The sequence below is a fragment of the Loa loa genome (assembly GCF_000183805.2).
Source record: "Loa loa unplaced genomic scaffold supercont3.3, whole genome shotgun sequence".
Lineage (NCBI taxonomy): Eukaryota > Metazoa > Nematoda > Chromadorea > Rhabditida > Onchocercidae > Loa > Loa loa.
The window spans coordinates 381,477-401,016 of record NW_018108183.1 but is presented as its reverse complement, the minus strand read 5'-3'; the positions used below and the strand labels follow the sequence as shown (position 1 = coordinate 401,016).

The window sequence follows — 19,540 nt, the reverse complement described above, 5'->3', positions numbered from 1 at the left end:
TATATATATATATATATATATATATGTATATATATATATATGCATATATATATATATATATATGAAAAAAAAAGTAAACAAATTGACCTTTTGCTCGCCATTTTGCAAAATGTGAAGTTCTAACGATGAGGTTAAATGTAAACTTTCACTAATCATCCGCAGACCATGCGATGAAGAGTACGACATCCAATAAGTGATCAGAAAACGTGGAAGTGTAACATTTAGTTGAATGTGCCTAAAATATTAAGGTGAGTTTCAAAGCAAAAGTTTTCATCATCTTAACAACTTTAAATTCCTGATTAGCAAACAAAAAAAAAAAAAAATCGCGGAATCCGATCAGCTTAGATTACGAAACAATTACTTTAAATGTCGACTGAGTTGACTTTTTTTAGTTTTGTCTCCACCGAATAGTCGACCACGCTTTACTGGTCTATTAACTGTTGTCATCGTATTCTAAATTGTAAACTAAAACTTCATCACAAATTGTACAAAGAAAAATATTTGAAGATGATACCTTTTAAGGTGCTTAAATGTTGTTTCATATTTCACTGGACTTCCATGAACAAATAAACTTATCAGTAATGACGGAGTAATCACAAGAACCACCCAAAAAAGAAACCTGCATAAATCAATTGGTTCGCAACTAACAGATTATAATCTTATCTATTTCGGTAGGCATACATAATGAAAATGCAAAACTACTTTGAGGAACTCCAGCCATCGAAAAATATTGGCATAAAGCAAAATCTGCGGACAATGGCTATTGGTAACTGTATTGTCCGGTTGTTTCACTTCTAAAGTGAAGACTAAATCGAGGTGTGTTGAACGAAATGCGCGATAAGAATCATGTTCCTGCAATAGGTCTGTTCTAAAATGAAATCGTCATGACATGAAATGTACTAAAACTACAACTTATTGAATTATGTCTTTTTAACAATGTAACCAGCGGTTAAAACTTTATCATGAAATAAATACACAAGCACGCGAAAGTGTAACTACGCAAAAAAAAATTACAAATATTTCTCTTGAACCAAAATTCTGAATGCCCTAAACTGAAAAAAGAAAAAGAACTGGAACGTTACTAAATTCGTAGACGAGTATTCAGGAAGCTTATCGGGAGCGCATGGCTGAGCACTGTGATGATCGTGTGAGTCCCCAATACATGCCCAGTCCATCTTCACGCTGAATTTAAATCCTGGTAAATGCAAAACACGACTTTCATCATATTTCGATGCCGTACGTACGAACGCATCCATATCCGTTTGTACACAAAACTGATCTGAAATACATAATATAGGTGCCAAGTAATCGTAAGTTAAATTACATGACTAAAGTGGCAATTGCTGGTTTTCATCGAATGGAACAAAATCATTTTACAGTTACCACTGCTTAGACTGTGAAGCACTTACACGATTTATGAAGTTCAAGATCAATCTGCGTGCACGTGTCTATGATAAATTTAAGTTCCTTTCAGAAAGCAACTTAACACAATAAAAAACTGTGTTTAGGAATTGTTGTTTACCTGTAATCCAGTCAAATCCAAATTCTCTCCAGCATATCTCAACCAGTTCAGTAGAATTGTATGGATCCGTGGATGCGAGTATTGATGTGACCAAATTTTGACAAAGCATAGAAAAACGGCCGTGTAAAAGCAGCCGGATTTTGTCCCAAAAAGGCAATGGTGGGCTTGGATCCCTAGAATAAGAGACAGTGACAAATATGATTTCATCATTTCATGATGATGTGATTGGATAAATCGTGATAAAAGCGCATCATGCGACTTTGTGACAGTATGATCTGTATAACGCATCCTTCCAAATTTGTGACACTACTGTTATATCTCTTAAGCTACGTCAACCTAATCTTTCTATGAAAATTCCAAAGTGTCCAGAAAAATTCTATGACACAGTGGATTTTTGCTTTACGACAGCGAATAAAAAAAGAGAAATCAAGATACCTTGACGGCGAACTGACATTATTCCAACAAAGACTAATCATTGATAAGCACGGTTCCCAGCAAGGTCCATAAGTGCAATTAAGTTCTTTGATCTCTACAAGTAACTAATTTCAAATATTTCTAATCAACTGATTAAGATTTTTTAATCAGTCTATAGGCCTATATCTCATTTTTTAATCAGCCTATATCTCCTTGTCGGTTAAAAAATGATTCGTCAACTTATTTTATGATTTTTGACCACAGCAACGGTCAGATAATGTGAAGCGTGCACAGAAACCATCCCTAGCATCAACTAAGGGGAAAATGTTGGAATAGTAACAATATTAATTTATATTCATATGAATTTAAGGTCGGTATATTCAACTATTTGATCAATTATTGGCAACTGTCATACTTCTATTTACTGTTATCAAAAAGAGGGACAAACCGCATGAGAGATCATAATAATATTTCAAAGGGCACATGTTTCGCTCAATGGTATATTGCCCCCAAGGTTGTGGCAATGTTACTGTATTTGTCCGTATTGAACGTGGCCCTGAAGGATGACGATAAATTACTACTGTTTGTAAGAAAATAAAGAAAAAGAAAAGTACTTGCGCTAGTTGCCAAACCATCATACTTCGCAGTGATATTCGACAGGTTGAAAGTATTATTTTCGTAACATAATAATCACATAAAGCTTTGTGAAAAAAAGTACGGTTAGCAGCTTAACATGTTAATTTGCGTTATTAATCATTAATAACCTCTCTATTCTCTCCGCTTTCCGAACCAATACAAACTCCTACTTCCCGCAAAACTTGCCTGTGAGTTGTTCACTTCCTATTAGATGCCCCCAAAAATGTGCATCTTTCATCAAGACATATGGCAACGGATAATCCCGGAATTGCATTATCCAATCGTCACAATCCATTTCAACAGCACGTGCCCATAGTGTATTGAATTCCATCCCTTCAGCTGGGAATGGCCTAAAAATTTCCAAAACTAAGGGACATTATTTTAAAAAATGTCAAAGAAGACAACTAACCGATATCCATTATAAATTTGTTCAAGGTAAGCGAAAAAAAAGTGAATTTTTTAAGTGTATTATAAGGCGGAATTTATTATAGCTATAATAAACGAGTCTACTAGTACCTCAAGCTCCATCCTACCAAGTTAAATTGAGACAGCAATCACCTCGTTACTATGCTTGTTTTACATACAGAGGACAAAACTCACGATTCAGCATTGAAAGTTTTCAGATGGTTAACCACATTTTCTTTCCCGTGTAAAGTCATATCAGCATATGCACGAATCTAAATGATTTTAAGATGTGTTAGAAAGCTACTGCCTAAAGTAAAATTTTTTCCTTCTAAAATACATAACTGAACTGAGAATTTAAATTTTTAGTTTTTTTTTTAGTTTACTAATTCATAACTCAGGCAGAATTTCAAGTCTGCACTATTCTTGGTACTAAATTTAAAGGAAGATACTTAAAAAAATTATTTCAAAGAAGCAGAAAATTGTTTCAGATAAAATCACCTCAAGATTTGTAATTGACCATAAATAAAGATGCTTTCTGGAACTCGGCAACTTTTTGGACCTTTCAATATAAATTTCCGCATTTTTCTTAATTAATGATCGATGCAATTCATCTGCCTTTGATTCTGCAACAATAGGATAAAAGTATAGCTTTTGAGCGACGACTCATCGACATTAAATTCTAATTTAACAGCAATTAATGCTGCTGAAGGAAAAATTTACTAACGAGATAGAAAAGGACGCGTTTTCTGGAGCTGCTCCAATTTCTGGTTCAGCATTTGACGTCGACGTTCGCATTCATATACTTCATCAACCATCAGCTCGTAATTATTTTGAAGTTGTACTTCAAATGGGTCATCATTAATTTGTAATGAAGCACTCTGCAAACTGCGCAGAACAATGCATGCTTATCAGGCAAGACAAGCAAGATTAATGAGACAAAAAGCCATGAAAAAGCATCCATCGATTTTATGTTATATGCCAGTTCCGCCATCTTTTTTCTTTGCGTTTTCTAGTGCATCTAATAAGCTCAAACAGATTGTTATAACGATTTACGCATAATTCCATCTAAGCATTTTCGAGCTCTAATCTAAACCATACTAATCTCCCAAATTGCTTCACAGTATTAGCTTACTTTAACTGAGAATCGTAAATCAGATGGAAGTGGAGATTCAGCAGTAAACGGTTTTCTCTTCCATTCATGCACTAATTTTATCCATTTCCACGCGTTAATTATCTGAAAACCGTTTATAATTTGAATATTTTCACAAATATAAAAAATAAGAAATAAATAGCAGCTACAATTTGTTTGATAGCATATAAATCATCATGTCTACTCGGTAAAATTTTATGCAACATGTTTCTAATGATGAACTAGTTGTATTATGATATGGCCTTCATGAACAACTTGTGGGAAGATTTTCGATAAGCGGATATCGCAGATCAATGAAAAAATTTACTAAACAGACCTCATCATAACCTGCTGCGAAATTATAATCATATGGAAAGACGAATGCCACCGCATCGGCAGACCATATCCAAAGTTTATTGGTTCGGTTTTTCAGATTCTTAAATTCATTTCTGCCTAAATCCATTCCTGCATCGAATGCTTGTTTCTCGACACAAAACTTCTGTAACAATATTATCACTATCTGCTGAAGTTAAAAACAATTAATTTCAACAGTCTTTTAAAGATTGTTACCTCAATCGTAAGGATAGGATGACAATCTAAGGAAGCAGTGAAGTGTGATATTTCGATTATTTTGTGATCCATGCATCGTATGTGTAGCGATGGCACTTCCCAACACATCCTTTATAAATAAAAATTTTCATAATACTGAAGAAACTAATTCCGTGCTGTGGGAGATTAGAAAATGATGGAATCCTAGAATATTACTTACACATGAGATCGCGGTAAATGAAATTCGATTATTATAGGACTGGATGTTTCGATACTGAAATGAAATAGCTGAGATGCTTCAGAAGATGTTTTCTGTCCAAAAAGACTCGAAATCTGCTTCAAGCTTCTGGAAAAAAAAGGTAGAAAAAAGTAATGTTCAGGGAAGAGTTAACTTATGATTAAACCTGCAAAACAAAGTCCTACATAGCGACCGATTTCGTTTGTTTTTTAATACATTAACTCAAAAGCACACAATTTCTTTAGTTTATATCAAATTAATACAAGAATGAGATCAATACCGCTGTTTTGTAAAAGTACTGAAATCTTACAATACCACGGAACAGGCCGAAGTTGAAAACGAAAACCTACCGGAAAGCTTCCAGAAAAATGATGTGCACAGTAGTGCTCCAAACCAAATTCACAGGTGATTCAGCTAGCAGAACCCATTCCCAAGATGACGGTAACCGAGAAAGTCGCATCATCAAGCGATCACTGCTTCCACACTTGACATTGTAGAAATTGGAATGATGAAATAATAATGACAACCGAGATAAGAGTCAAATTGTGATTTCAGAATCTCCAAATTATCGAATCTTTAAATCATCGAAACTGAAGAAAACAAACGAACTAAATTGAAGAAGAAGAAATACCACAATATGTTTCGATTTTATTTGTGCTGAGTCATCCCAAGAAATGAATTTCTCATTTGTCACGATGCCCTGAAGTATCTTGGAATTCAGTGCAAGCATTGAAAATGTCGTTGAGGTAGGCAAGGCATCCAGACGCAGCTGTTCAATAGATAGAATCAGATATAATGAATGCCGAGCCAGAATGAAAAAGACGATACTGAAAATATGAAAAGATTTCTGCGAAGTAAAAGAAAAAGTTAATTATAATATCAGAAAAAAACTATACAAGACTGTTTCCATATAATTCTAATGGTTTTATAGAAAAACAAGGGGATGATACATTTAAAAAAAAGCATACTTCTCTACAGATATTTGTACTGTAGAAACAACTTGAGGAGGTGGATAGGGTTGAAATGCATATGATGTGCTGCATGTTGGTGATGACGTGCCGCTACACAGAAGAGATGATAAGAATGAAGCCATCTGTCATATTTAATCACATAAATGATAGAATCAGTTACTTGAAATGACTATTAAATGTACGAGCACTAGAAAGTAGTTTCTCATAATCGATCAAAACTTCTAATGGTAAATCCGTAACATAAGAAAATCCTAATGTTTTCAATTCCAATAACGCTGGAACGTTACACACACTAAATTCCATTCCTACAACAACTAACTTCTTTTATCGTCGTAATAGGGTGCAAAAGTGTTTCTATATTACATTATTTCATACAGTTGCAGCAATTCTTAAAAATACCTGCCGGGTGAGTTCTTCCTCATATTCTATTTGACATTCAACCAACTTGACCAGCAATCTTCTTGTTTCATTACTTCGGAAGTACTACAATAGAATACGACAGAACATACAGCTCCAAAAAGCCCACAATCCAAAATTTATATTTTGGTTCATAAGAACCAATGGATGTGAACTTAATAACCCATCATTCCTTAGATTTTGGCACCACAAAATTTCTACTCTTTTTGCCAGCTAATTACTATTTTGTTCAACTGAATTTTTCATGCAGAACAATGTTTTCATGCAATCATTCATTTGGAACTTTAGCAGCATTTGTCCATTAATATGTAGAAGCCGTTCAACATGTTGATGTTAAAAACTAATGTATTTGAAAAATATTCCAACAAAATAAAAATAATACCTGAGTTAATAAAGCTCCGATAATTAACGTGGTACCCCAAAGATGGCAAAAACGAGAACCGAAATGGTTAGCGAAAAAATTTCCTTGTCGAATCCAAACTGATTCTAAACCAATTTCAGCAGATGCAAAATTCTGGAAGTGAGATATCTAAATACGAAAAAATGGCAGTTCTATAAAAATTTCATAGAAAGCCCACTTATCTGACAATAATTCCAAATTCAGAACCTCAATTCTATCACAAATGTATTGAATTCTGACACCATCTTTTTAGTTGCCAGAAAATATTTTTGTAAAAGTCTGTTGTCAAAATTCCATTATTTTCTTGCACCTAAGGTTGTCTTATTCCTATCTTTAATGTTTAAAACTATCTTATTTTAAATTACATGATGCTAAAAAGCTTAGGATATTTCTCTTAATCCTTTCTAAAAGACAGCAGAGGGGGGGGGGGGTTAGATCCCGAGCAGTGTAGATATGGAAAAGCACTTCGGTAATGTTTTTAGATGTATTTGGCGATCAAATTAAGCAAATAACAGGTTATGAATGGCATTCAGACTTACATCGCTAACGCAAAATGTCCCTAGTTCCAAGCCGGCGTCGATTTCTTGTCCATTGGAGAGCATTAAACGGCAGTGAAATGAACTTACTTCTACTGATAAGGATTCCCAACAGAACCGTTTTATTTCCGTCGGTACTGCGTATAAATCTAAAAGGTTTGGAATACTAATTTAGGTACAAGTCACTGAAGACTTTAAAAAATTCTTCTACCATCGATTGAGTATTGATGCTTGAGGTTTTGAACTAGTCTTATCACCACGATTAAACACTTGAGTATTTGAATTTGTTCCTGGAAAAAAAGGAAACCTCTTACGATACATTAAGCTTACCTATAGATGCAGTTGAAAAATCATCATCGAAATGACCTTCAGCAGAGGTCGAAATTCGCTGCCCAATATTATGATAATACTCGGTCCAATCAACAATAGCCTTCTGATTCGTGATAAAATAGGGATTGAATATTTTCATATCAGCAAACAGACTTCCTGGACTATCCAGTGCCCGCTGTAGTGAAAAATGAAATTCGAATCAAACCTAACGTTTAAAAAAAATTATGGTCCCTTGTGGAAAATTTATATGGAACGTAAAATGCTACGGCTGCAAAAGCTACATGATATCGGCATCAATATATTATGAACCAGGTAGTCTTGGTACCACTTAACTCATAATATTCAAGGTATCAAAACAAGAAACGAACAAACATTCAGTTTAGCATTGAATTCATTGCAACTAAATAACGTCTCGCGCGTGTGATCATCTACATTGATCCCAGTTAAAGCAATAGCAAATCGTTGGTTATCTTCTGTCGATACTGATACTACATTTAACCTTGCAGCAACGGTACGCCTGAATCATCACACTGTTAATGCTTTTATTATAAAAGTGATTGCATTTACACCAAACCTTTTGCTCCAGAGTCTTATGTTACCTTCAGTAAATAAACAAACTACTACTAACTTGAGCAATTAATACTCATTCCATTATTCAGTAGATATTAGGGAAACATGTGACAATTCATTCTATAATTCCTCCTGGAAAAATAATAATAGAAACCAATTTGCATGTTGAGAACTTCTAAAGTTACGTTAAAATAGTCAAAAGATGACTAACGATACTAATGAATTAGTATGAAACAATATACATTTCTGAATAATCCATTTTGGCCGTGTATCTCAACACTAGATTTTCGATATCCAAATTTAAACTTATATTCAGAAGGCTTTCAATGTCAAAGGAAGTAACAAATTGATCTGATGTGCTTTTCGTCTTCTGATGTACTGAATGGTCATGAAAGTATTCCAAAAGGCCTGAAATATTTCACTTATAACATTACTACTCCCAAATTTTCGTCACGGTTTTGCACCTCAATAAAAACAGGCATTCAAAAAAGCAGGATTTCATAATGCACTAAATGCATCTATCATCTCGTATTATTTCCAGTCGCAGGACTGCAAATAATAAGAAAGAGCAAACGCTAATAAAGAAAGTAGAAAAAATGATTTGATGTGATATGGCCTCATTTCACATTTTTGATGCGCTGTTTGTGTGTTTTCTTTTTTTTTTTTTTTTTTGCCACTAAAGGAACGGTGCTCAAACAGGCCAAGTTGATTTAAACGAATGACAACGTCTCACATTTCCTCATGAACATAAATTTCTTCGAAAGTTTCCAGATCACAACATTTTGAAAACTTTGACTAAAACTGAATTTGTGGTCACAGTATAACTAACCATCCGAAAGAATAAGCTGAGGATCAGTAATGCGGGAAACAAGTCGTTTCAATTTCAAAGCACCCAAAGGTACGTTGCAACAAACTGATAACCCTAATGAAAGTACAAGTAAAGGCGCAGTATTCTGAGCTGCTCCACGATTGAACAATTTTGCTTGCAACAGTTTACAAGAAAGTTCAATCTGCATCCTGAAATGCGGAAAAATATTCCTTCGGTGTAAACATTATCTAAATATTCTGCCAATGCATGCAAATTTTCTGAAAATTCACCCTTCACGATCTCGATATCCATCAAATTGTAGTTGCTGAAAGGTCGAATGCAACAAAGATCCGGGAGCCACACCAAGAAATACAACACGCGCAGTACGAATTATTGTACTTGTGTACTAAAAAAGCTTAAGGCGAAAAATAAAGTGAAATCTTTATAAGTTGCTCATAATTCACAGCTTACCAAAAGTAAATATCGTCATATGAAATCGAAGGGCCTAACTGTTAGCAATAATTGCAAACACGCTATAGCGCTGACTTGTGGACAAACAGTAATCTAGTTCTAGAACTGAAATGGCCGCCTAAAAAGCGGAAACGGCAGGACGAATAACAGAAGGAAACGTACTTGTAGCCAATGAAGATATCTTTCGAAATCCTTATGATTGTATCGCTTCTTACAGGTTGGTGACAAGGACAACTGTTCATTACATTCACCTTCAATACGGATATCACTAATCGTGATTATGAACGGCTTCCTAAAATTGTTGACTCAAATAAAAGCTTATCAAAACAAAGTGTGAAAGGCCCTTTTTTAAGATGGTGTCTTGCTTGACTTAAAAGGCTCATTTTTTCCAACATTATTCGGATGGCTCTCTGGTGAGACCATATTTATCGCTGTGGTTATAAAACCTTCTAACACACTGACACATAACGATCGAACTATATATTCTTTCTGCGCACATTAATCAGTCTTATTGATAATGCTTGTAGACTACTTAATTATGATTTAACTGTAATATTGCAAGATTTTTTTATTGGTTGTGCTGAAACTCACGTATAATGTGTATTGAAGAAACTGATTGTTAAACGAAAATCGTCAACTTCAATTACGACACCACCAATTAAGCAAAGTCTAATATGCTCCACATAAAACAAACCGCATCTGCCTAAACGTACCGAACGACAACGGCAAATTTTTGCTACTGCCAACGATAACAACCATCCTCGGTATCTAAATTTTCATAATTCCTGTACAATTTGAACTTTTACCTAATTCGTCCTTAAATGACCTACAAAAGATGGTATGATTTCCTATAAATTAATGTGAAACTGATGTATCATATAAAACGGCGAACCAAAGGCAGCGAATATTTTAATCCCAACTCACTTATTTCATATTACATTCCCTCGAACGAAAAAGTGATCAATATGATGGTTAGATTCGAAAAATAAAATTGTCATTTTCACCAATAAAAATCGTAAACTTCTGAATCTATTTCCTGGTAAGTTAACATAATCCTGCATTATTTTACACTATTTACCTATTCTATACTTACATATCCTACAAGAGTGCAAAACAAACCTCCATATAAGCAGTATGACAAATATCAATAAGCATGAAATGTACGAAAATTCCATATCTGCCTATTGTTAGGTGTACAGTAACATCCGCTGTCGTGTTGATTCTTCATCTAACACTGAAACTGAAATGATGAAATGTCTCAAATGAGAAAAACACTACAAACACTGTTCTATCAAATACTAAAACCAGCAACTGCAGTGGTGTTCAGTTTTTAGGATTTACTCAGCAGTAAGATTTCCGATTGTTAAATTGTTCAGTATCAAAACTCCAAATCCGGACCGAAAGTATGAATGGCACAAATTCTGTGAGTTGTACAATGTTCCCCTTTCCCTCCAACCTTTCCCTTCAAAAATTCATAAACTATTAAACAATCAGTTTTCTATTAATACTTCTGGTTACTTGTCTGAAGCGACATCACTATTCAATAATTCATGTGTATCACAGAGTATGCACGATTCCATCGATGACGAGATAGTTTCGCACCGATTAATCACATTTCCGAAGTTCAGATACCATTCCCGAAAGCTCAGATACCATTCTCGCCTTCACGTCATGTAAATTCTGATTCATAATGTATAAGCTCAGACTTGTTTCCAGTCCCAGTTTTATTTTATATTTAACCTTAATTTACTGCCTACATTGATTATTTCGTCCCCAAAGCGCCAAATCTCCTGCGAAGAAAAAGGTTGAAATTTTGATAATTTGGGTTCTTGAAAAAATAAATTTGAATAAATATTTCAATTTATAGAGAAGAAAATGGAATTACAAAAATTATTTCTTGAAAATCAGTGCAATGATCAGTGGTTGGATGCTTTGTAACGGTAGAGTTAATAAATGGTTTTTTTGGAAAAATTATCTGGATTCCATTTCAATTTCGATTTAGAACAGTATTTCATTCAGTTCTGTTCCTCATATAGTCATGGAGTTTATGCAAATCGATTTTTCAAACATTAGTTGTCACATCTGCAATCAGTCTCACAAAAAAAAATTCAAGTTTGTTCAAATAGCTCACTGTGGACACATTTGATACCATTTAATGACATCAGTATGTTCATCGCATCCCTTTAAAAGAGGTTTGCTTAACGTGGAAGAAAGGTGGCAAAGTAAGGCCGAAGAAAATGGGGGAGGAATTTTCAATTCAACGCATTAGTGTGGGCTCATATTTCCTCATTTGTACCTGCGGAAATAGGGGACGTCATCAATTTAGGAAAGTACCACAGTTAAAATTGGAAAGTACTATATCCGTCATTAGTGCACCAAATGAAAAGTTATATTCGCCATGATGGTTGAGACAGAGGGCAGAAAAACCAACATATCGGCAAAATCGGTGCATGCAGATGAAATACGAGCTTTTTATAAAGAAGACTATCACCAGTGGCACAACCTGGAGGAACTTTCAAATTTTTACATCCTTATATGCCCGAATATACAGAACACTTTGAGTAATACATACCTTGAAATACATAAACCCACAAATACACTTTCGGCTAGCGAGGCCATTTGGATGAAACAACCAGATAAAGTGAAGGGAGACGGAACCGTTTCATAATATTTACTATTATTTCTTATAGCGGCCAATATCTCGGGTCGGCACCGAAGTAGGGTTTCAGTGGGTTTACTGATGGGTGTTGTGCGGGTTTTTCTCCTAGATGGTGTAGATAAATTGACCGTGTCTCTTGGATACCTTCACGTACGTAGAGGTCAGGTGTCAAAGCTTTAGTAAATATATATACTCTTCGACAACATTTTCATGCTGAGTGATCATTTCGTATAATTTTAGCAGTTCGACGTCTCAGAATGTCTGCCATGGAAGTGACGGAGACACCTGCTGCTGAGTCAGAAGAAATGAAAGATCAAGTCGAGGAGATGCAACAGCAGAAACTTGAGGAAACGAAAAAGGTTGTCATTTTAAATTTAGAAATTTAAATTTCAGTGAACTTTCATTGGTTATTTCAGAAAGCAAGTATGATTCGCGCATGGTGTTAAGTAATTGATGTTGCAGTAATTTCTTGGCTCAAACAAATACACGACATATAAACAACGTTGCTCTCAGTGCTCCTGACTATAAGGCATCTCAATAAGATAGCGCAACCTCTCTTTCTTCATACCATACAAAAATCTTCCATTCAGCATTCAAAGCTTTCCACACTGACTCTTCACTTAGTGTTCAGTCAAGTAGTCTTATTTCTTTCCTTATTCGGATAGTTTCACTTGCTAATGCTTGATGACCTGAACGACAGTTTGTAAAATTCCACCAGTTAGTGAGGAAGGTTACAGTTGGTTATCATTATAATTCAAATTGATGACAGGATTTGAATTTGTTCATGTTTTAGGAAGAAACACCTGCTCAGGAGGAAACAACAAAAGCAGTTGATAGTGCCCTATCCCATCCTTCAGCTACTTCCGAAAACACTGAAACAAGTGCAGAATCGGAAAAAAAAGATACACCTCAGGTATATGGATTTGGCTTATTTTTTATTTCATTCTTTTTTTTCAATACGTACAGTTTTTATGCTTTTCCTTCTTGTCACAGGAACTATAACAGTTGGGGATTTATAGTACTTCGTTTTTCGAAATAACAGAAATGTGTCAGCATGCTTTTTGGAAGTAGGCCTCAATTTTTCAAAAAAGTGTAACCAGTCATTCATCTCTTTTTATATGCATTATCTTATTACTGTAATTAGAACTCCTGAAAATTACATGACACGGAGTGTCGACTCTACTGAACCATTGCTACTTCGAGAGTGTGTAGAACAAGTTTTGTCTTCACACTCTTGATTTTTTTTGTATCATTTAGACTGGTGGGGAGAGTGGAAGTGGTGATACTGCGACTACGGCAAGTACCACTATCCCGACGCGCCAGTATCTGGATCAGACTGTTGTGCCAATTCTGTTGCAAGCTTTGGGTGCATTGGCCAAAGAACGTCCACCAAATCCGATCGAATATCTGGCCAACTATTTGCTTAAGGAGAAGGATCGTTTTTCGACATCATTCAGTCAGCAGCAGCAGCAGCAAAATGAATCCAGTCATTAAATCCAAGAAAATATTCGAAGATCTTTTATTAAACACGGCGTTGTTGAGAAAATTGCTTTGTTTGTCATTTCCATCGATGTTTTAAATTTATTTTCTAGTGAACCACCCACGTACTGTGAGGGAAGTTTTATGTAGTGCAAAGAAAAATTATCAAGTAAGAAAAGTTCTATCTAGTTACTGCTACTCTTATATAAATTCTTACAGTTATAGTTCGGAACTTTTCGTGAGTGGAGCGCAATGGTTTTTATCGCTACACTTTTTTTTCTCTTATTATGCAATATATTGTACTGTATTTTCTGGCATAGTTTTCTCCATATCTTACAGAAAATCGAAATTTTTCATTAAATCGATTTATTACTAATTTCTTGTGTGGTTTTTCATGTATGTTTCCATCACTGGAAAATACCTTTATCAATTTCATTTACTCAAATTTTAGACTAAAAGTTAAGAGATTATACTTGTTGAGACTACAATATTACAATTAAGTTGGTTTAAACGTTCAACCGAGAAAACGGATGAAACTTCCAAAAATACTGACAATTTTGAGTCTATAAAGTTTGGGGTAAAACAGTATCATAGGAAGGAATCGTCATTCAACCATGTAATCAACTTTCCCAAGACAGTTGGTATTAATGCTGTTTTGGAAAGTGACCATTCAAATAGAATTTGATGGTACAGATTCACAAGTGCAGTTTCAGAAATTCAGTCATGGTGAAATTATTCGTAGGTGGTTTACCAGATGGCGTTGACTCAATGCGACTTCGACAGCTTTTTTCGCAATTCGTTGTAGTTAACGAATGTGATGTGATCAAGGATTACGCTTTTGTTGTTCGTTATTTAGAAATTTTAATTGCAAAAGATGGCTTGATAGTTTGGTGCAAAAAATATGTGACCTTCCCTGCGTACGTGTAAGTACTTGGACATTGGAGTTGTAAGCCGCACATAAGGAGTATAAAATGTGTGCTTGATTTCAAAGGATTCCTATGCATTTATGCTTTTTTAGCACGTACCGGAGGAGTCCGATGCTCGAACAGCTATTGAGAAGTTGGATGGCTACATTCTAGAAGGAAAAGCAATTAATATACGAAGGTTATTTTACCGTGTTGTGTTTCCTAAATCTCTGGAGCTATTCATTCAATAAAGTGTTCCATTTTAGTAATGGAGTCATATAACAGATGCGATTTTCTATAGACTTCCTGGAGGAATTTTGTAATATAAAGTGTAAAACCGTTTCATTTGATTTAGTTAATTTCTATATTTTGTTAGTTTGGATTAGCTGGTCTTTGATTAACATATGCAAGAAGTGCGAGACAGAACGATATGGTTAGAATACAAATTCGTTGGAGTAACCTTTTATGTTCGACAATGAGGAAGAGAAAATAATTTGTTCATAAGGAGTTCTTATAGGTCGACGTCGAAGTTGCGAAAAGAACCGGGAATGGATAAACGTTGTTATCGATGTGGAGCAGTTGACCACAAAACTCCGCAGTGTCCAAGCGATCCTGCAAATGTTAATTTGAAACGGGCAGCTAATGCAGGCTGTTTGGGTGGCCCAGAACAGAAACGTTTCGTTGTGGATGGAGTGTATGTTTTCTTGATATCTTTAAGTTGCTCGGTATTTCCAAAGGGGTTTGTGATAGTTAACTACTTACAAATGCTTAAATTGCTTAAATTGGTTCTGAGTACTTAAATTACTTAAATTGGTTCTGAGCTCTATGCAAATTATCGCCCAAAACACTTCTAGCCAGAAGTGGTTAAAATTGAGGAAGATGAAAAACAAGTTAAAAATCATCTGTTTTGATATTGTTATCAACTATCCAGATGTTTGACATTTTTCGACTTTTTTGCAGCGTTGCCGGAGAATCTCCATCTTATTTACCAGGACATGATGCTAATGCACCCGGTGCATTTGCATATGCTGTAGGTTCGGGTGCTGCTGGAGCACGGATTGATCCAGACCCTGAATTACCGCGACCTTTAGACAGGTAAAGTTTCGTTATCTCGTTCTGAAAAAGATCTCTGAAACATTCTGCGGGCTGAGTTCAAAAACATTTTTTTTGAAAACTAGATCAGTTACTGATTTTTCTGACTAATTTCTAAGGATTTTGTTTATCCTCCCAATGTTCTGGATTTTGTGACATTGGCCTTAATCTTTCGAGTAGAATGATTATGTCGACATTCGATGCTGCAGTTGGTCTTTTTTGGGTTGTTTGCAATTACAACTTATCACCACTCGTTAGGTTTCCCATGTTTTCTACATTTTTGATTTTAAAATTGAAATTTTCGACTTTCTTAATTTTGTTTGTTCATTTAACGATTTTTCAGTGACTTATTTCCACTATATGAGCAGTATATCGAGTCACGAACGAAATATTTCTATTTTCGAGATCGACTGACGAAAGAAGTGAAAGCTCGAGCCCATGCATTACCGTCAATATCAGTTGCACCGCTCCAGGCTCCATATGCTAACAACAATATTTACAGTACTCCCCCGCCAACGGCTCTACAGTATACAGTGCAACAGTTCTGTCCAAATTTTTCACATTTTCCATAAAATTTCATAGTTACTTGGAAACAGGGAGTAGGAGTTAGGTTACGTTTCACCTTCGTTCAAGTACAATAATAACGTTTCGCAGACGCATAGCTAAATTCTAGATGAGTAGTACTCATTTATTTTTCAACTGAACCACAATGTAATGATATGATATAATACCGTTAGAATATATGCAGACGCCTGAGCCTAACTGATACTTATGCAAAAAATAGGGAAGGAACTTTGTAACAACTCCGACTGTTTGATAGGGTTCGATTATCGAAATGTGAGTGAATGGGCGTTGTTTTTACTGTGCCTGAGAAGTTAGACTTGGAAGGTTGCTGTACTCTAACGTGATTATTCCTTGTCATTTTGTGGTTAGCTGAATAATGGATAATAAAATGCAGATGAAATATTTAATGTGAGCTTAGAAATTTTCGAAGATTTCATATGCTTATCCATTAGTAAGTTGAACGTCAAGTTTTATTAACTTGCTGAGCACATCGAGAATTCAGCTTCCAACGTTTTTGCTAATTTCATGTTTATTTTCCGTCATATCAGGTGGTTTTCATTATCATCGCTTCGAAATCTCTTCAGTTGATTAACTAGGTTGTATGATATAGGTTTTTATGTTAGTCGCAGTAACTTCCTGTACTTGTTTCAAACAGTCAACAAAAACCATTCGAAGAAGTACGTCTTATGAGGGTGCTCATATTTTATAAAATTTTGGAGAAAATGGAATTTTGGGGAATAAATTCCAGCTTCTCTTCCATCAAATTACTAACTATTTGACTGAAAACGTTAGACTGTTTTTTGTTATAAGGAAGTGTAGTATTACGCGTAAAAACTAAGGATGCCCATGGCGAATTTTCCGATTACTATTGACTTACTTTATTTTACCGAAATTTCATAATTCAAATTAACAGGAGAACTTTGTCATAAGTTTAAAGTTATCTATATACCTTCGAATTCATACAAGTTGACGTTTTCGACATGGTCCCAGTGTATGACGCGGGCTTTCATCCCAAAAACATTATTTGGCGTTGCGCTTAAACGTTTGCAAACGATTTTTCGCAGTTGTATCGGCGCCATAAAAATTTCAAGCTAATTCATGGCAAGATTCATTTCTTTTTTAATATTTCAGGAATTCATCACTAGGATCGACTTCAGCGGCAACAGTGACTTATCCTTCAACAACGGGAGCATCACATTTTTATGCTAATGCGGTGAATACCAGTACTACAGGAACAGCTTACCCTATTGTACAGCTTCTTTCTCAGCCAACTCGTTTGTACTAACCAATATCAAATTGCAATGGTTAAACTGGTGTTGCAGATTATTTTTTTCTTTACTTTTTTACATTGCTAATTTTGGAAATTATTAAGTTTTATATAAATCTAAAAATTTTACCACTGATTGAGTCTAACAGATTAAGGTAGGCGACATCAGTATGTATTGCATTATCAAAGCGTTTTTTTTGTTGTAGATTATACAAATAGATTTCGTTCCGTTCATTTTTCTGTTCCACTTTATTATTTTATTGTTCAGCAAGTGCGTTTTAACAGTTGAAATGTTATTAGGATATATTATGGGCTTTACTGTGAATGAAAACTTTTGCAGATATCTTAATCACTGAATAAATCTATTATAATAATTCTTACTAGTAATTTACTGGTTTTTTTTTTTTTAAATAAAAAGTTCTTATTTAGCGAATAATTAAGTGACTGCATAAATTATTTTGTGAATCTCTATATTTTAAAATGTTTAGAAGTTACATTAACCTTAAATTATTTAAAGTGATAGTAATTTTGAATTTATATGAGCTTACGCTTATCATATAGCCTATTTTTCCTTCGAAATCTCAGAATTTTATTTAGCTGTCCATGTGATTATGTTTCAACTTTTGTATTTTGGTCATTGAGTGATATTTTGTTTTGATTTAGAATTGTTGGAAAGGATTTGAAATCCCGTCACGAAATTCGAAAATTTTTGAAATTAAGATTTTTGCTGTCGTCACCGTCATTCATGAACCTGTTATTATCATTTTTGTGGAAATCGAAAAAAAAATCAATTGGGAGGTGGGACAGTGCTGTTTGATTTTTCGAATTGTAATTTTGGAAGAAGTTTGAATATTGTTCCCAGACTTTATGCGCTTTTTACAGTTGTATTGCAGATTTCATTTCATCTTATGTTGATTTTTAATAATTCTCTATGCTGACCTACTACTCTCTTGTATTTTTACAATGTTGATGACAGTAAATTTTTTCAAAAAAATTTACCAGACTCACCAAACAGTTCGGAAACGATTTTCATATAGCAAGAGGAATACTATGAAGAACTTTAGAAATGCGAAATTAGGTTATAGAATCAGTTGGATGGATGGAGAATGGTAGTTTCAGGATAGATCTGGTCTTATTTTTGGGTCCTTGATTGGGTTTTATTAATAGGTGTCGATGAAGTGAGGAAAGGGATTTCCTAAATGCAATGGTAGGTCCTCTGAGAACATCTGAGTTGAGGGAATTCGATTATTGTTTCATTTTCTTTAACTGAGGATGCGATCGGCAAGCAAGAACAGAGATGGATTCGACTCTAATTTACTCTGCTTATTTATTGCATGGGTTACCAGGTTTATGTAATTTTCCCAAGTGTCTCTATCTGTGGTCAAAAGATGGAACTAAAAATTGTCCCTGACTGACTGTTTGTGTACAGAAATTCGAACATTTATTGAAATGACTTTAACATTCCTTTTGTTTAATTTAAATTTCTCATCAGATGAGGAGAAGTAACAGATGTCAGCGCCTATAGATCATAGATTAAACCATGATTTGTTGATCAGTTTGTAGACCATAAAAGTGGGAATTGGATTTGTGCTGATTATGCGAAATGAGAATCATAAATAGTGATTTGTGGGTTCTCCATATAAAGGGTTCCTGAGATGGGTGTTTGTGAATATACTGAAGCAATAAGAATTGAAATAAAGATCTTTCAGAAAAAGAGAGAGAGAGAGATAAAAGAGATAAAAGTAGTCTGGTGCTTGTAAAATGATTCTAAATGATGACGTGTCTCCTGTTGATATCTCTGGGTTAGGTTGTAATTTTATACGATCAGCAGGGCTGAAATTTAGCTACATGGCCACTAAAAATGTAGGCAGATGCGGAACAGCTTGGCTTGTATCATTAAAACCTATCCAAATGTGGATACTGTATGAGTGAGAACTGATATCTTCTAATAATCAGATAGACAAAGTCTGGATCAATTTGAAGTTACGAAGGAGAGAGATTATTTCATAAAACTAATGGGGAAACCAAAATAAAAATATTAGCAGAGGTTAAATTAGATAAGGTGAAAGAAAATAATTTAAAGCTTGGTTGCTAACCTATTACTACACCTTTCTCGCAATGTCATATCTATATTTCGACATGCTCCAGAATCCTGGAAGACTTTCACTTTTCCGATTC

General features: G+C 34.7%; 3 protein-coding genes across 3 annotated transcripts in view; 2 read left to right on the top strand and 1 right to left on the bottom strand.

Annotated features, from left to right (window-relative positions):
* Positions 1–12,057, bottom strand: part of LOAG_16426 (UPF0378 protein) — a gene marked incomplete at its 3' end in the record, with an annotated part of 20,143 nt that extends 8,086 nt beyond the window's left edge. The window contains exons 1-30 of the mRNA XM_020449079.1: positions 11,969–12,057; positions 10,516–10,630; positions 9,988–10,164; positions 9,559–9,688; positions 9,216–9,331; positions 8,947–9,134; positions 8,360–8,525; positions 7,920–8,064; positions 7,548–7,722; positions 7,221–7,366; positions 6,664–6,795; positions 6,264–6,347; positions 5,862–5,986; positions 5,528–5,720; positions 5,244–5,377; positions 4,876–5,001; positions 4,677–4,785; positions 4,444–4,605; positions 4,110–4,211; positions 3,702–3,855; positions 3,476–3,600; positions 3,173–3,249; positions 2,759–2,922; positions 2,385–2,492; positions 1,958–2,051; positions 1,523–1,695; positions 1,083–1,279; positions 703–852; positions 362–453; positions 88–235 (exon numbers count right to left, since the gene is read on the bottom strand). Coding sequence (XP_020307450.1) covers positions 88–235; positions 362–453; positions 703–852; positions 1,083–1,279; positions 1,523–1,695; positions 1,958–2,051; positions 2,385–2,492; positions 2,759–2,922; positions 3,173–3,249; positions 3,476–3,600; positions 3,702–3,855; positions 4,110–4,211; positions 4,444–4,605; positions 4,677–4,785; positions 4,876–5,001; positions 5,244–5,377; positions 5,528–5,720; positions 5,862–5,986; positions 6,264–6,347; positions 6,664–6,795; positions 7,221–7,366; positions 7,548–7,722; positions 7,920–8,064; positions 8,360–8,525; positions 8,947–9,134; positions 9,216–9,331; positions 9,559–9,688; positions 9,988–10,164; positions 10,516–10,571 — 3,948 coding nt within the window. The 5' untranslated portion in view covers positions 10,572–10,630; positions 11,969–12,057. The remainder of the gene's footprint in view (positions 1–87; positions 236–361; positions 454–702; positions 853–1,082; positions 1,280–1,522; positions 1,696–1,957; positions 2,052–2,384; positions 2,493–2,758; positions 2,923–3,172; positions 3,250–3,475; positions 3,601–3,701; positions 3,856–4,109; positions 4,212–4,443; positions 4,606–4,676; positions 4,786–4,875; positions 5,002–5,243; positions 5,378–5,527; positions 5,721–5,861; positions 5,987–6,263; positions 6,348–6,663; positions 6,796–7,220; positions 7,367–7,547; positions 7,723–7,919; positions 8,065–8,359; positions 8,526–8,946; positions 9,135–9,215; positions 9,332–9,558; positions 9,689–9,987; positions 10,165–10,515; positions 10,631–11,968) is intronic.
* Positions 12,058–12,108: 51 nt separating this feature from the next.
* LOAG_05734 (hypothetical protein) lies at positions 12,109–13,549 on the top strand (the record flags this gene model as incomplete). Its single annotated transcript, XM_003141271.2, has 4 exons — positions 12,109–12,215; positions 12,296–12,414; positions 12,849–12,968; positions 13,313–13,549. Exons 1-4 carry the CDS (start codon positions 12,137–12,139, stop codon positions 13,547–13,549), a joined length of 555 nt encoding a protein of 184 aa, XP_003141319.1. The 5' UTR covers positions 12,109–12,136.
* A 690-nt stretch (positions 13,550–14,239) lies between these two features.
* Positions 14,240–17,384, top strand: LOAG_05733 (hypothetical protein). Its single transcript, XM_020446955.1, has 6 exons — positions 14,240–14,377; positions 14,553–14,638; positions 14,957–15,133; positions 15,400–15,534; positions 15,875–16,072; positions 17,227–17,384. The coding sequence occupies exons 1-6, from the start codon at positions 14,258–14,260 to the stop codon at positions 17,378–17,380; spliced, it is 870 nt and encodes a 289-aa protein (XP_020302764.1). The 5' UTR covers positions 14,240–14,257; the 3' UTR covers positions 17,381–17,384.
* Positions 17,385–19,540: the final 2,156 nt, after the last annotated feature.

What these genes read in the sequence shown, in the direction of transcription:
- LOAG_05733 (XM_020446955.1), top strand. Translation starts at nt 14,258, where the DNA reads ATGGTGAAATTATTCGTAGGTGGTTTACCAGATGGCGTTGACTCAATG. An exon ending in CGTTTCGTTGTGGATGGAGT is followed by an intron (nt 15,134 to 15,399) that starts GTATGTTTTCTT and finishes ACTTTTTTGCAG; the next exon opens with CGTTGCCGGAGAATCTCCAT. An exon ending in CTACAGTATACAGTGCAACA is followed by an intron (nt 16,073 to 17,226) that starts GTTCTGTCCAAA and finishes TTAATATTTCAG; the next exon opens with GAATTCATCACTAGGATCGA.